General features: G+C 35.9%; 1 protein-coding gene across 4 annotated transcripts in view; it reads left to right on the forward strand.

Moving 5' to 3' along the window:
* The window catches only part of MTFR1 (mitochondrial fission regulator 1), a 71,697-nt gene that overhangs the window by 13,706 nt on the left and 42,026 nt on the right, over nt 1-15,965 (forward strand). For all 4 annotated transcript variants that reach the window (XR_009697656.1, XM_061171708.1, XM_061171706.1 and 1 more), the window contains exon 3: nt 8,126-8,224. Coding sequence is in view for 3 of the 4 variants with exons in the window: in XM_061171708.1 (XP_061027691.1) it covers nt 8,126-8,224 (99 nt within the window). In the remaining variant the exon portion in view is untranslated. The remainder of the gene's footprint in view (nt 1-8,125; nt 8,225-15,965) is intronic.

The raw sequence follows: 15,965 nt of genomic DNA on the forward strand, positions 1-15,965 counted from the left end.
ATTGAATGCTCTTCTAATGTGGTTTATCACACAGCTGTTTAAAAGGTAAGTCATGTCTCCTAAAATATAACAACTATAGATACAAAGAAAAATAATTAGTGTAATATGGTTATTCTGTGCCAAAGATGTTCAGATCTTGACATTTTAAAAAGTATTTTCTACTAATACATAATTTTTTTTTTTCAGATCCAGTGTAAAGTTATTAGAGCAATACTTGTGCCAAGCATATTTTGTGGAATATTTGTTTCTCATTTTCACATTCAGTGTCATTGGTGACATGGAATTACGTTGTATTCATTAAAGATATAGGCAGGTTACATAATTTGAATATGAGTATACTTTTTAATGCACTACTTTTACTTTTTTGTTTTTATTTTGTGTCTCTTTGAATCTTGCTAAGAGAAGGTTGAACTTTTTGTTTCCCCAGTCCCACAAAGTTCCATCTATTTTCTTTGGAGATAAAAAGCAAAGAACCAAATAACATTACCCCCCCCCCCGCTTTTTTTTTTTTTTAAAGACTTTTTAAAAATTAATTAATTTATTTATTTTTGGCTGTGTTGGGTCTTCGTTTCTGTGCGAGGGCTTTCTCTAGTTGTGGCAAGCGGGGGCCACTCTTCATCGCGGTGCGCGGGCCTCTCACTATCGTGGCCTCTCTTGTTGCGGAGGACAGGCTCCAGACGCGCAGGCTCAGTAGTTGTGGCTCATGGGCCTAGTTGCTCCGCGGCATGTGGGATCTTCTCAGACCAGGGCTCGAACCCGTGTCCCCTGCATTAGCAGGCAGATTCTCAACCACTGCGCCACCAGGGAAGCCCTAAAGATTTTTTTTTGATGTGGACCATTTTTAAAGTCTTTATTGAATTTGTTACAATATTGCTTCTGTTTTAGGTTTTGGTTTTTTGGCCGCAAGGCATGTGGGATCTTATCTCCCCGACTGGGGATCGAACCCGCACCCCTTGCATTGGAAGACAAAGTCTTAACCACTGGATTGCCAGAGAAGTCCCTACCCTTTTTTATATTTACATAATTTTGAGTATTATCTTTCGGATAAACAATAGGAAAATGGTTTGTAAAGTTAATACTTTCATCTTTTTCAGTTACGTCTTCTCATGTTTTGAACTTCACTTAATGCAGTATACCACCTTTCTCAATTGCTACTTACCATCATTTGGCTACATAGGGTAGATTAACATTTCAGTACTGACAGCAAAAGAATTTCTTTTCAGAAAGTCAGGAAGCTTTTGTTGCTAATGATTCCCCAAAAGTGAAACTTTACAGTTTATGATTGCTATTTATTTGCAATTTTAGTAAGAAGTGTAGTTGAGTGGAAAGATTGTAGGTCTTGGATTCAAACAAACCTGGGTATGAAATTTATCTCTGCCAGTTACTTTCTTCATCTACAAATTACAGGTAGGAAGAACTACTACTGCACAATGAACCTGTGGATTACACGGCAGTGTATGTAAAATACCTATCACAGTGGCCTGTATGTAGTGTAGGTACATTCAATGACAGTTAATTTCCTACTGTTTTGCTCTGTCATCCCCCTGCCCCCGCCCCAAGTCAGGCAATGTGACCAGTGCTGATTGAGGCCAAAGTGCAGAATTTTGTTTCAGGAACAGATAACACACTTTATTTAGCTTAGTTTACTTATTTAGCTTTGTTCATTTTGAGCTGTAACACGGATGCCTTTCATCAAAGAATGGACCAGGTAAGAGAGCATTAACTTGCTCCCAATATTGTAATCACAACTGAGGGCCTTTTCTACCAATAGATGGAAAGATCATTTTTTTATGTAACATATAATCATCACCTTTAATCAGTTAACTGAAAATCTATATAAAAATAAATTTTCTCCTAACATTAAGCAATTTGACCCTTTGGAGTTATTTTCTATCTTAGTTTCTGGGATCTCTTAGCCTGCTGCTTAAGAGTAATCTGAATATAAAAAAAAAAAAACTTTAGTTCCATCTTTCAATGATAAATACATATTTCTCACTGCTTTGATATATAAGTGAACTTGATACTATATTTGAATGTATTCAAGAGCAGAAAATGTCTTCATTCTCTGTATCTTTTATCTGCTTTAAAAAAAAATGCAGGTTTTGAGATCTGCGTTTTGTTTTTGCCATTAGGCCAGCTGGCGATGATTAGCTCTTTGTATTTTACTGTACACATCAGCACCATCATAATAGCTATCACTGATCGGCTTAGTATGCCCAGTCTTTTACATGTATTTTGTGTGTTCACTAGAACAACACTTTTTTTTTTTTTTTTTAGCAGATTAAAAACCTGAGGTTCAGAGTGTTTAACTGACTTGTGCAAGGTTACCTTACTAATAAGTGGCAGAGCTGTAATATGAACCCAATTTTGATTCCAAAATCCTCTTTTTAGTGTACTTTGCTACCTCGTATAATAGAAGGGGAAGAAGACAGTATTTATTAAAGTCATGTTATATTTAAATACCTTAACTCAGTTTTTTTTTTTAATTTATTTGTTTTATTTTTGACTACGTTTGGTCTTCATTGCTGCACATGGGCTTTCTCTAGTTGCAGCGAGCGGGGGCTACTCTTCGTTGCGGTGCGTGGGCCTCTCATTGCAGGGCCTCTCGTTGCGGAGCATGGGCTCTAGGCGCGTGGACCTCAGTAGTTGTGGCACGTGGGCTCAGCAGTTGTGGCTTGCAGGCTCCAGAGCTCAGGCTCAGTAGTTGTGGCGCACGGGCTTAGTTGCTCTGCGGCACGTGGGATCCTCCTGGACCAGGGCTCGAACCCGCGTCCCCTGCATTGGCAGGCGGACTCCTAACCACTGCACCACCAGGGAAGCCCCTACCTTAACTCATTTAAGGCTCATAGGCTTATGAGGTAGATACTGTTCCCGTTTTATAGATGAGGAAAGGGAAACATAGAGGGATCAATAATTTGCCAGCTTTATACAGACAATAAATGGTAGAGCCTACTTTTAAAACCAGACCTATATGCTGCCGTGGCCTTTATGTTTTCTCTTCACTGCGTTCCATTTGGCCTCAACATTTGTTTGAATTTAAAACTATATACAGTTGACCCTTGAACAGTGTGGGTTTCAACTGCTTGCATCCACTTAGATGCAGATTTTTTTCAGTAGTAAGTAGTATAGTACTACATGATACATGGTTGGTTGAATCTGCAGATGTGAAAACCCGGATACAGGAGGGCCAACTGTAAAGTTATATGTGGATTTTGTTGGGAAAGCGGGGGAAGTGTTTGGTGTCCCTAACCTGAGCATTGTTCAAGGGTCAGCTGTGTTCACGTTTGTCCAAACTTTCTCCTCATTCTATTATTACTATATGCCCTTAAGTAAAAATGTTTTTAAACTAGAGAAAGCAAGCTATGCAACTAATGTGATTCTGGTTCATCTCAGTATTTTATGTTGAAAAGTTACAGCAAATATCTAATTTGTATTAGGAATATATTTCCAGTAGTACTTAAGAATTGCAACCTTGTTTCCCTCTTCTGTTCTGGAGGAAGAATGTGAATGTGGCTAGGAGTTTAGATAAGGAAGAAGAGAACTGAGGGAAGGGTTGTCTTCAGTTGGGGATTTCAAAATTGTTATAGAATTTCATCTTCCTATCTCCACCCCCTTCTTCCCAACACATACTTTTTATTTTCCTCTGGTTCCCTTGTAATTAAGAATTTATACTTTGTTGGGTCCTAGACTCCCTAAAAATTTGATTAATGGTATGGACCTTCTTCCCAGAAAAATGTTGTATATGTACATAATTTTGTGTATAATTTCAGGGATATGTGAAATTATATATCAGAAAAAGAACCTTGGGTTAATATTACATAGTTTTTCTTGAGAAAAATACATTTGATTAGAATTAAGTGTATATTTTTTCTTGCTAAATGGTGACTCTCAGATAGAAATATAGATTTAACTAGTCTTTAAGAAATGAATTACCATATAAAGCTTGAGTGCAGTCATCATGGTGAGACAGATGACAGTTTCAGATTCCAGCCTCACACTTCAACACTTCGACAATAGCATTTCACATTGTTAAAAAAGAACAAATTGCTTTCCTGTTGTCATCCTCCTCCTTGCTGTCATCACTTACAAACTCTGTTGCTAGATGCTATGGACTGTCATTACTAGACTCGGACATGCAAACATGCACGCCCCACAGATTCATTATTACATTATTTATCAGTAGTTCTTATGAATAAAGCAAAGCAGTTTTTTTGTTTAATAATAATAATTAGGGCGTCCCTGGTGGCGCAGTGGTTGAGAATCTGCCTGCCAATGCAGGGGACACGGGTTCGAGCCCTGGTCCGGGAGGGTCCCACCTGCCACGGAGCAACTAAGCCCATGCACCACAACTATTGAGCCTGCGCTCTAGAGCCCGTGAGCCACAACTACTGAAGCCCGCGTGCCTAGAGCCCGTGCTCTGCAACAAGAGACGCCACTGCAGTGAGAAGCCCGCACACCGCAACAAAGACACAACACAGCCAAAAATAAATAAATTAAAAAATAATAATAATAATAATTACTGTTACTTAATTTTTTCTTAATGGAATTGAATTCTTGTTTCTTTTTTTTTAATAAATTTATTTTACTTATTTTTAGCTGCGTTGGGTCTTTGTTGATGTGCACGGGCTTTCTCTAGTTGCGGCGAGCGGGGGCTACTCTTTGTTGTGGTGCGCGGGCTTCTCGCTGCGGTGGCTTCTCTTGTTGCGGAGCATGGGCTCTAGGTGTGCGGGCTTCAGTAGTTGTGGCACGCGGGCTCAGTAGTTGTGGCTCACGGGCTCTAGAGCGCAGGCTCAGTAGTTGTGGTGCACGGGCTTAGTTGCTCTGTGGCATGTGGGATCTTCCCGGACCAGGGCTCGAACCCGTGTCTCCTGCATTGGCAGGAGGATTCTTAACCACTGTGTCACCAGGGAAGCCCAATTCTTATTTATTAATGAAATCGAATTGTCTAGTAATGACAGTTTTCTCCCTGCCCTCTTTCTTAGATCTGAAAAGATATTAATGACAGTTCATCTTTAGAGGAAGCCTTTCCTTCTCCAAATGAGTATACTGACAAGACACAGTTCAGCCACCAGTTAGGGTAGGAGATGCACTTGGGCCGTACAGCCTCCCAATGCACAGATGGTGACTTTCCATACCATCTGTTCATTATTTCTTCACAGCCATTTACAATTTCTCCCCCTCCATGAGGGCTGAATAGAAAAAATAAAGTTAAGACCTAGTTTTAGACTTCTTGGAAGTTAGCTGCTCCTTCCCCTTACTTTTTCTTCAATCCAGTAAAGGTTATGGCTCCTCTTCTTTCTAAATATCCCAGTTATTAGCTTATATAGACTCTTGCTTCATAATTTTTGGTGCTAAATGCTATGCTTTTCACAAGTAACAGGACAACATTATGTTAGTCCACTGTGTATACTTGAAAAAATAATCACATAAGGCAATCTGTTCTTTTACTTTCCTTAACTTTGTATCAAAAGCCTAAATAGTCTACTTATTCCTTATAAGTAAAAACTGAAGCTTTGGCCACCTTCCCTTGTTGAAGGCACCTGGTATTCTTTCCTTCTGATATAAAGCAGATGGGAAGATAATAGTTGAAACTTAGCCCTGAAGCATGCATAGCAAGGAAGGCTAAAAGCTGGCAGAAATCTTAGTTTCTGACCTTGGCAAGTCCTTTTTGAACTTTTCTTCGTGAGCTTTTTTGTCCTCTTCATCTGCAGTTAAGATCTTTGCTTACTGGAGGGATGGAAGATTCACATTAGACTATGTAATTGTCACATTGTGATGCATAAATAGCATTCTCCTACATCATAGGAGAGTTTTGGCTTATGGCTAAATAGAAGACACGAGAAATGATTGAATGGTGTAGTTACTGTTGCCCTATGGATATGGTTTTAAAAGATCGATGCCTATTAACATGTATAAGGTAAAGAGTTTGCTTAAATACTGTCTGTTTTAGAATTACTTGCCCTTCTTATTTTTTCTTGGCCTCTTCTTTTTTTTTTTTTTTACATCTTTATTGGAGTATAATTGCTTTACAATGGTGTGTTAGTTTCTACTTTATAGCAAAGTGAATCAGCTATACATATATCCCCATATCTCTTCCCTCTTGCTTTTCTTGGCCTCTTAGGTTGAGTTTGTAAGACTGTGATTCTTCCCTTTTTCCTCTAGTCAGATGATTTTCCTCCTCTTAGTCCTCATGTGTTATTAACACTATTCATGTGATAATCCTCTGTATGATCATTGGTTTGAATGATTTGCTTTCCTGAACTCCGCTTAATTCTCTTCTAAGCTTCACAGTAACTTTACCTCTTATGTTCTTTGTTTAATATTCTTATTTCAGTATTGATGTCTTATCTTTCCACTGACCAGTTTTCCAATCTGTCCATCCTTTTAATTTATATTTCTAAAGCAGGAGTTATAGTTTTTGTTGGTTATAGTAGCCAGTGTAGGTTATAGTACTTTCTGGAACTCTCCCAGGTAAACAGTGAAACTTTGAACATTTTTTTAAATCCATTTTTAAAAAATTGAAGTATAAATTTACAGTGTTGTGTGAGCTTCAGATGTACAGCAAAGTGACTCAGTTATACATATATTTGTATATATCTGTTCTTTTTCAGATTCTTTTCTATTATAGGTTATTTCAAGACATTGAATATAGTTCCCTGTGCTGTACAGTAGGTCCTTGTTATTTATCTAAAACTTTGAACATATTGATGATGAGAATTATATGAGCAGAGGCAGATGCCAGAGGTATTATATATTATACCCCATGATCCTCACTTTGATTCATACTGTTAACCTTAAATTGGATTTGATTGCTAAAATCTAAGAAGTCAGATTGCTTCTATGCTCGTTTTACAAGTTGTGCATGCTTTTAGAATGGTCTAAAGGTCTAGTTAGGGTTATGTGTTGGAGCCATGGCTGTTTACAGTAACATTGCTTGGTCCAACTGTTTACAGTAACATTGCTTGGTCATACTGTAATTCCATTCTTTAAATTAGAATGGGCATGGAGTGACTTTAAAAAGGGGTCAGTGTCCATTGCTCAGAATACATGCCAGCTGATTTGGTGCTATTTATTTAATAGTTTTAGGATGCAATTGAATATCTCAGTTGAATGAATTAGTAAATAGTCATATCATTCTCATTCTTTTTTTTCCAAATTGCTTTTAATAGTATACCACCTCTCTCTACCTCTTCTGTCCAGGCTTTCAGGTATAGCACTCAAAACAGATGAATAGTTTTTCTCTTTAAGGAAAGAGCATATACTTGGGGAGAAGTTTCAAGGTACAATTCGTAATGATTTAACATTCTGCCTGTGCATTTTTTGTTTGCTTTTTGCTTTGGAGGTTTGTGTTTGTTTTTGCTTTAAGCATAGCATAATGTCCTCTGTGTATTATGATTTCATCTGAAAAATTCTGCTCATTAGGGTTATCACTAACCTATTTAGTACTTTTGTATAAATTAGGAAAAGACACCTTTCCCCTGAGACAAGGCCTCACAAGAAGATGTAGTACAACTGGATTTTGGCCCCCCCTCACCCTTGGCCAGGCCTTCTTGTGTAGCAAACAAAATGCAGCATCCTGCATCGTACAAATTCAGATTCTGAACTTTGTACTGATTTGCATTTGTTTTGAAAGTCTATTATAAGTAGCTTGTAGTTTTGAAAAACTTATAGATAAAATTCTAAAAATATAGCAGAGGAGATAAAATAGTTTCCTCTGCAGAGTAGTATGAAAACCTAATGAAAATAGATAAGAGTTTTTACTCCTAATGTAATTTTATTTTACAATTATTAGTAGTTCTTTTTTTCTTTTTTTTTTCCTTTTGGCCATGCTGCACGGCTTGTGGAATCAGATCCCCAACCAGGGATTGAGCCACCAGGGAACTTCCACTAGTTGTTCTTTTACATTTTTATATAATGCCTTACATTGAACTTTACTGCATTAGTAACAGCCTGCTGTATATATTCTTTAATTTTTAATTGAGAAATATTAGCTCATTTCCCGTAACATATAGAGCTTTGTGATCCCATAATTAATGTGTCAGCATGTCATGCAAATAATTGTCCAGTGCTTTCTATTAACAGTTCTGTAAGTCTTGTAATTAAACTTTTGGTTTTTCCTACTTAGGTACTTTGGTCTGGGAAGCCATATGGTTCATCTCGAAGTATCGTAAGGAAAATTGGTACTAATTTATCTCTGATTCAGTGTCCAAGAGTTCAGTTTCAGGTACTGTATTTTATATATTTCAAATTTTATATTAATATGTACATTGGTGATGTAAATAGGCCAGACAGCTTTAAAAGTACTTTTTGAACCTCTCCCTACTATTGACGCTGCTATCAATAAAATAAAAGAGGATAAAAACCACGGTAAAGTCTTTCTAATTTTAGTTCCTCTGTGAAGTGATTATTCAAGCTCTGTAAGACATTTATCCTTAAGAATACATACGCAGACTTAGAAGCATATAATAAGCCAAGCAGTTGTTAATTCCCAGGTGACCTTGAGCATTGTCTTCTAGCACCAAATCAGGAGTAGCTCAACTCTGCTTGGAGATAAGTTCCTATTTTCTTGATTTGGGTTTTTGTTCCTTACGGTTGTTTTAGTGTGAGACATGTATCACATAGCTTTATTCTTGTTTTTCAGTAATTCTCTACAGTAGTAATAAGAAAATCTTTTAGTTCAACATTTAAGTATATAAAGTTCAGCAGATAATCTATACCAATTTTAAATAATTGATTAGCATGTGAAATGTGGAAGATAAGTTTAAATCATAATTCAAAAGTGCCCCTGCTAGCTTATTAGATGTCTTACTTATAAATCACTCCTCCTTGTAGAGAGAGTTAAAAATCTGTTTCTAAGTAAGCGGTAGAAATTAGCATTTGTTCAGGTTGGCTAACAAGGTTGGTCATTGTTATGCCCACTTGCAGATTGACTGGCAAGACCTTTGTGCATCAATCTAGAGATTGACAGATTGGAACTTTACAGAAGTAATTTTTATCAAATGATGGGCTTTTTTAAAAAATCAAAATAGAGAAACCTATGATAGTAATTCTCTCAAGCACAATTTCTGAGAATTCAGTTCACTGAGACACCAATTGCTGATTGCTTTATTTGCCAGTTTCCTTCAAATAACTATTGTGTTAACTAAGACTTAGTAACTTTTCTTCTGATTGCTCCATTCCATTAAAAATTTATCTATTTATCTGCTTGACCTAGTTGCAGGAGAACTTGCTTCAGCATTTGTGTTCACATGGCTAGAGATGTATGAAAGGACGTAGAGATAATCCAGCATTTTCTGGTAGCAACCCAAATCTGCCTTGACAGTCAGTGGGCCGAAGTACTAGGGCCAAGTGCGTTTTCTTGGCAGGATTCTCTTTCTCAATGTTATTAGTCACTTAGAAGCGTCTGAGCAGAATAAGAGTTTTAGGATTAGTACAGGAGCTGCATTTGAAAAAAGATTAACATAAAGGAGAGGAGTAAGGTAAGAAAAATGTTGGTGACCTACTTGAGAATGTAGTAGAAAACAGAAGACATTTGTTTATAGTGAGATTTTTTACTTCCAGGTAGTTTTGTAGCATGCTGCATCTTTTCAAATTCAGCATCAATCTTAAAGTGAGTGTTTTATCTGCTACTTATTTAGATATTTTAAATCTGCTATCATTCTTCTGTATCTTCTGTTTTTTTTTAATTTAATTTTTTTTTTACCACATCTATCAGAAATATAAAAAATGTAGAGTCTTCAAAAAATATAAGGGATGCAGTTTAAGAGTAATAAAATTGACAATTCATTTTTGCTATTTTTTTTGGCTCATTTGGAGGTTTGATATGGAATGTATTTGGACTGTCTAGGAGTCCAACATGAGTAAATACTGCTATAGAAAGTCTGGAACTGGGGAACCACTGTGGGACGCAGGGAGGGAGACAGAAGTTGAAATAGATTAAACTTGAGAATGAGGTTGAGAATGAGGTGTTCATGGGTCAATTCAGAAGCAGGAGTTAGTAGTCAAAGCCAGTCCTTTGTTGTCCTGGGTGATTTCACTGTCTTTTGGAACTTAGTCTCATATTTTCTTTTCTTCCTCTGCTCCTGTTGACTTTCACTTCTATTCCTTTTCTTGTACCCAGCACTCAATAGGAATCACCTCAAGTTGGTCGCCCTCACAACAGTTTCACCTCCAAAATCTTAAGCCTCAGTATGTTCCTTCTAAATCACACCATCTTTTCATTGTTGTCAGCTGACCCACATATCTGCGGACAAGTAAGACTCTCACATAAATGATGGGCAAGACAGGCATGTTACTTTGTGTTGTGAGGGTTAGACAAGATAATCCATGCAAAGCCCTGAATATCGTAACTGGTACATAATTAGTGCACAATAAAAGTATGCTAGTGGTGGGATTTTATTGTTATTGCCACCTTGCAGCAGAATAGCAGATTAACTTACTTGGTTGTCTAAGTTAACTCCCTGATTTTACAGATTGGATTTTTTTTTACTTTTGGCCGTGCCGCTTGGCATGCGGGCTCTTAATTCCCCGACCAGGGATCAAACGCATGCCCTCTGCATTGGAAGCCTGGAGTCCTAACCACTGGACTGCCAGGGAATTCCCAAAACTTTTGCCTTTTTTTTTTTTTTTTTAAACAAATTGGATTTCTGTATATTTATAGGTTCACAAATCAGAATACAGATCAGCACATTTATTTACACCTTCATCCAGTTAATGGGCCCAATGAATATTGGGCTGGGAATAAAATGAGGTAATGAATGTTAAAAAAAACATATAAAAGCACTCAATGTTTCTTTGCTCTGTTTGTTGGAATGGAGTTCAGAGGTTTTGATTTGCAGTGGTTCTCAATACTGGCTGCATAATTAAGTCACCAGGAGCTTTAAAAAATAAAATATCCATGCTCAGGCCCCATCTTCCAAGGCCCCAGCCTCCTCACAAAAACACTTATGGAACATATAAAGAATATAAGGTGTCATCCAAGGCTTACTAAATCCGAATTTCGTATATTCGATTTTTTTTTTCATTTGTTTTTTAAAACCTCTTCAGAAGCTTCTTATGCAGCCGAGTTTGAGGACTTCATTTACAGATTGTATTTTAGTATTTTGCTAAAGAAAGTTTACAGCAGTAACATAATTATCTATTGGCAAATTATGAAAGTAATCACTAAAGCACCTTTGGGGTCATTTTTATAAATTTCAAATTTTATGAGTTAAAGAAAAACATGGAATTTAAGTGTGGCTTATTGGGGTAATAAATACTACACTTAGAAAAATCTAAGGCAAAAAAAAAAGTGCTCTTGCAGACCATCAGATAAGGGGAGGGTGGGGACTCCCTGTGCTACAGTAGTTTGAATCCCTGCTCAGTAACTGGCAGAACTCTGGGTAATTTAACCTGGATTACCTTTGCTTCCTGTGGAAACCCTGCCCCAGGCTATTTTCTTGGATTGCTAAGAGTGATTGTTGGAATTGGTGGTGGAGGGAATGTTCTGTAACCAAACAAGTAATGAATAAGATTCTCACTAAAGTCCACACACTGTGACTAAAGGTGGAAGTAAAACAGCCGCCTGGCACATGGCAGCCCATCTTTATTTAGCAAATCAACTTGAAATCCATGCATTATGTTAGGTGCTGTTGGTCAGTGGTGAACCAAACAGACACAGTCTCTACCCTTACTGGGATATGGTTCAGTGGGAGAGGGATTAAACAAGGAAATATGCTAATAAACATAAAATTATAATTTGTACTAAGTGCAGTGAAGGAAAAATTGGTATAGCATGGGGAGACTAACAGTGGTGGTCTGGGAAGGCATCCCTGGAGGAATGACAATTAAGGATTAAAAAGAGCCAGCCCCTCAAAGAGTTAGGGAGAGGGATGGAGGTGGGGCAGTGTTGGCAGAGAGAACAATAAGTGCAGAGGTCCTGAGGCAAGACAGAAGTTACTGTTGAGGAACTAAGACAAGGCCCCCTCTGTCAGGAGCTAGTGAGGTGGGAGACATAGTGTGGTATCGTAGTGTGGTATCGTGGTCTTTGATGTCTGAGCCATCTGAGGATAAGTACCTGGATTCATACTAAAATTCATTGTTAAACTTCATATTTTTCCCAGTTACTGTCTGATGATCTGGACTATGCTAGCATGTGATGTCATACTGTATGTGATGTCCATTTCTTGATATTTTTAGCTATGAAATGGCCCTTAAGGGTAACTGAATCCAGATATATGCATTATGTTTTATAAATTTGGTAACATGGCATAGTAATTTGAAGCCCAACTCAGTAAATAACTAATGTTTGTGATGTTTTATTCATTCTCAGTAGTTGACTTCTTATAGACTTGTTTTTCCATGGGGATACTGTTACTTACCTTCCTAGGTTATTTTGAGAGATACACACACGTTTCCTTCCCTCTTGTCTCTCTCGTCCTTTTTCTTCTCCCTGTTCTCCCCTCACCTTCCTTCCCTCCCCCATTCTAGGTGTGTCATGAATAGGAAGGGTTAATAAATGCTCAGTTTTTTTTTAAAGTGACCACATTACTCAGCAATATTAGTGTCTGTCTCAGCTAGAATATTTAGTTTGGTGTTCTTTACTCAGGTATACCTCTTGGCCTATTGGTGTCACTGTATGTCGTATATTAAAATGCAGAAATTCTGCTTTTAGTTTTTCTTACTATGACAGGAATTGGTAGAAAAAGAGGAATAATTAAATCTGTAATTAAAAATCTAGAAGTTTTTTTACCGTGTTGCTTTTAAGAATCCATGTTTTGCATTTGGCTGTAAACAAAAGGTGGTAAAATAGACTGAGTATATTTACTGTTACACCGTTTTTGGCAAGAAACTGAGAGAATCCTAGTTCCCAGTGTGTTTATTTTATGAAAAGTCACATGAGGACAAAGCGAGCTCTTCTAATAGTTTATTCTAAGTATTTCAACTTTTGTACAAGCTTTATATTTTTCTTTTATGCATTTTATTAAATCAATTTCTTCAGTGTAGTTTTACATTATCAGAATATTTAAAATTACCTAAAATTACTTCAGTAAAATTCTTGAAATATAATTGAATCTTGGATAATTTAAATTGTTTCACATGTTGATTTGAATTTCTTAAGATCAGTAAAAATACAATGCTCTTACTGAATTTTGCTCTGAATGAAATGCTTTTCTTACTTTCTGAAAGGAATTTGGATACTGATAAATCAATAAGCACTAATTTTATTTTAAATTTTATAATGCCCTTGATTTTGAAAAAAATTTTTTCTGTCATTGTTTTTTTTCCCCTACTAACAATAGCTGTGGTAGGACAGGACCTTGCTGGAACCTTCAGTAAGTTGACCTTTTCTTTTTCAAACTTCCCATCCATCATCCATGCATGTCAGTTGTGGTGTCTAAATCATACCTCCAAGAATTCCATGCCCTCAGTCCCCTTGCCTACACTGACCTCACCTAAACTAGTACTTTACTAGGTGAACTGTACTTCCTGTTTCATTCTTATGCTACTGAGTGCCCATTTCGGCAACAACTGAAGTGGCCTTTTAAAAAAAGATTAGATTTTTTTCAGTTTTATTTTGTTTTTTGTATGAGTTTCCCCAGGGACTTTGTTAGGCTTCTTTTTTGGTGGCATAAATCACTGTTATAATGTAGGTATGTGACTTAAATACTAAAACTACTTTGTTTTGTGGGGCAGGATGTCAGTTAGAAATGATACAGGTATTATCAATTCTGGAATTGGTTCTTGACAGTATCATTAACATTCTCATCTCATTGAGTACATGTTACAGACATGGTATTATTTCAGTGATTAAATATAATCAGTGCTCAGTAAGATTACAGACTAAGTCCATGGAATAATTGGTTTTTGTTTTAAAGTTTGTGCAAAAAGCAACATTTCATGTTTAATGTGCGAAGTGTTACAGAGGTAAAATTGAGAAATATTGTATGATCTTTACATTATAAAATAAAATACTTTGAAAGGCTGTCACAGAATGGGTTTAACTTATATTTTTGAGTATTCTTAGAAAAGTATTTTGTTTCCTTTTATGAGCAAAAATATCTGGGAAGAAAACAGCAATTTTTGTAGCTTTTATGGGAAGGTGAGAAGTCTTAAGGTCAAAACTAGATTTTTATTTATCTTAAAAATATACCTTTCTTCCTACCAACTAGTAAGTGTATTGGAACAAAATTTTATTTTCTAAATAAAGAGTTAGGTAACCAAATTGATCTTCATGAGCTAGCACCTTAAGGAAGGGACCATTCAGGTTTTACCTTTATGATTTGTCACTTGTACAAAACAGCCCATTCAATACTGTATCTTCTAGGAGCTTCCACAGAGCTTGGGGGACCTTCCTGTTCCCGAATCTCCATGTAACCCACTTAGAATCTCCATTTTATAGTGTTATGGGAGTATTAATATACCATTCTGTTCTCAGTAATGGATAGAAACAGAATATTGCCAGATTCGCAGGCTCTTGAGACCAGATGGGATGCCCAGTTCATTTATATTATTTAAGTTGTACAAGATACCAATTTACTGAAAACTGTTTATTGACTTATTTAGATAAATTTCTGAAACGTATAAGGGAGAAGTAGAAAAATCTTCTTTTTGATTTTTCTTTGATCATATCCCTTGACAATGTACTTGCTGAAGCTTATACTTTTGTTTGTTTGTTTGTTTGTTTGTTTATACTGCAAGGCTTATACTTTTTTTCTCTTCTGACCACAGTTACTCCACTGTGTGCCTTAAAACACTGGTATTTTGAAAGCTTTTTCATCTTAATTCCGTTATTAGTTTTTTTGTTTTTGTTTTTGCCCGGGATTAAGTTCTTAAATCTCTACTCTTCTAATATACTTGTTTTCTTTCTTGCCTGTACCCCCATCCTTCCCAAAAGCCATTTAAGGCATTTTAAATACTTGATATTCTTAGTATCTTGTTGTTAAAATGTCAATTTTCTACTACTACTCTATGAAGTTGATAATGTTGGGTAATTATGATATCTGAATGCATGCACATACCAGTAACCAATATGTTTAGTTAAAATTTTATTCATAATATTAAAGATATATTATTTAAAAATTAAAGATATATTATTTAAAAATTTTAACCATATTAGTATTATGTGTTTGTATGGTATATTTTACAGTTGAGGAACAAGTATTATTTAAGTGTAGCTTCCAAAAGCTTCATCTGGCAATGATAATAGAAGGTTCAAACAAAGCATGGGTTACTGTAGAAGCTTTCTGATAAATACATGTAAATCTCTTTGGCCTCTTAAATGTTTTTCTTCAATTAAAAAGTCTGCATTTTCTTTTTTATTTAAACCTTACTTCAACTTGTAGGAAGTATTACGTTAATCTGATAACTATTATTCATTGGCCATCTGGCTCTGAGGCATTATTCTTATAACAAAACTTAAATTTAATTCAATTAAGTTATTTTTCCATTTTTTGAAGGTCAATTTCAGAACTTGCACGCTTTTTCTTTGTTATATTTATTTCAGAATATTCTGTTCCTTCATCTAGGTTTTTAAGGTTAGCTAGAGAATTCTGTTCTACTGCTATTTGTATTTTTGGTTCTTTAATATAGTTAATACTTTAATTTAAAAATCAAGAGATCTAATGATATTTGAAAATGTATTTTCATTATTGTAACAGTGTATCTATATAATATCCATTTTAAAATATTCCCAGATTTAGCACAAATTGGTCACTATACTTTTTACTAAATCTCTTCAGAAAAGAATGATTTATAATGTTTAAATTCTAAAAATTTTCTTAATGTTTTAGGATGAACAGAGGTTTTTTTTTTTTTTTAATGAGTCTCATTTGACCTGTAAAATAAAAATTGAATGAGTTAAATTATAATTCAGAGATTGCATGCACTATTAAACAACAGTGTGACATAACTAAAGGTCTCTTTCATGGAGACCTTCAATGGAAATGCTAGAAACTGTCCATGTGTTTGTAATGCTAGAGCTGGTG

This window comes from Eubalaena glacialis, chromosome 17 (assembly GCF_028564815.1).
Source record: "Eubalaena glacialis isolate mEubGla1 chromosome 17, mEubGla1.1.hap2.+ XY, whole genome shotgun sequence".
NCBI lineage: Eukaryota > Metazoa > Chordata > Mammalia > Artiodactyla > Balaenidae > Eubalaena > Eubalaena glacialis.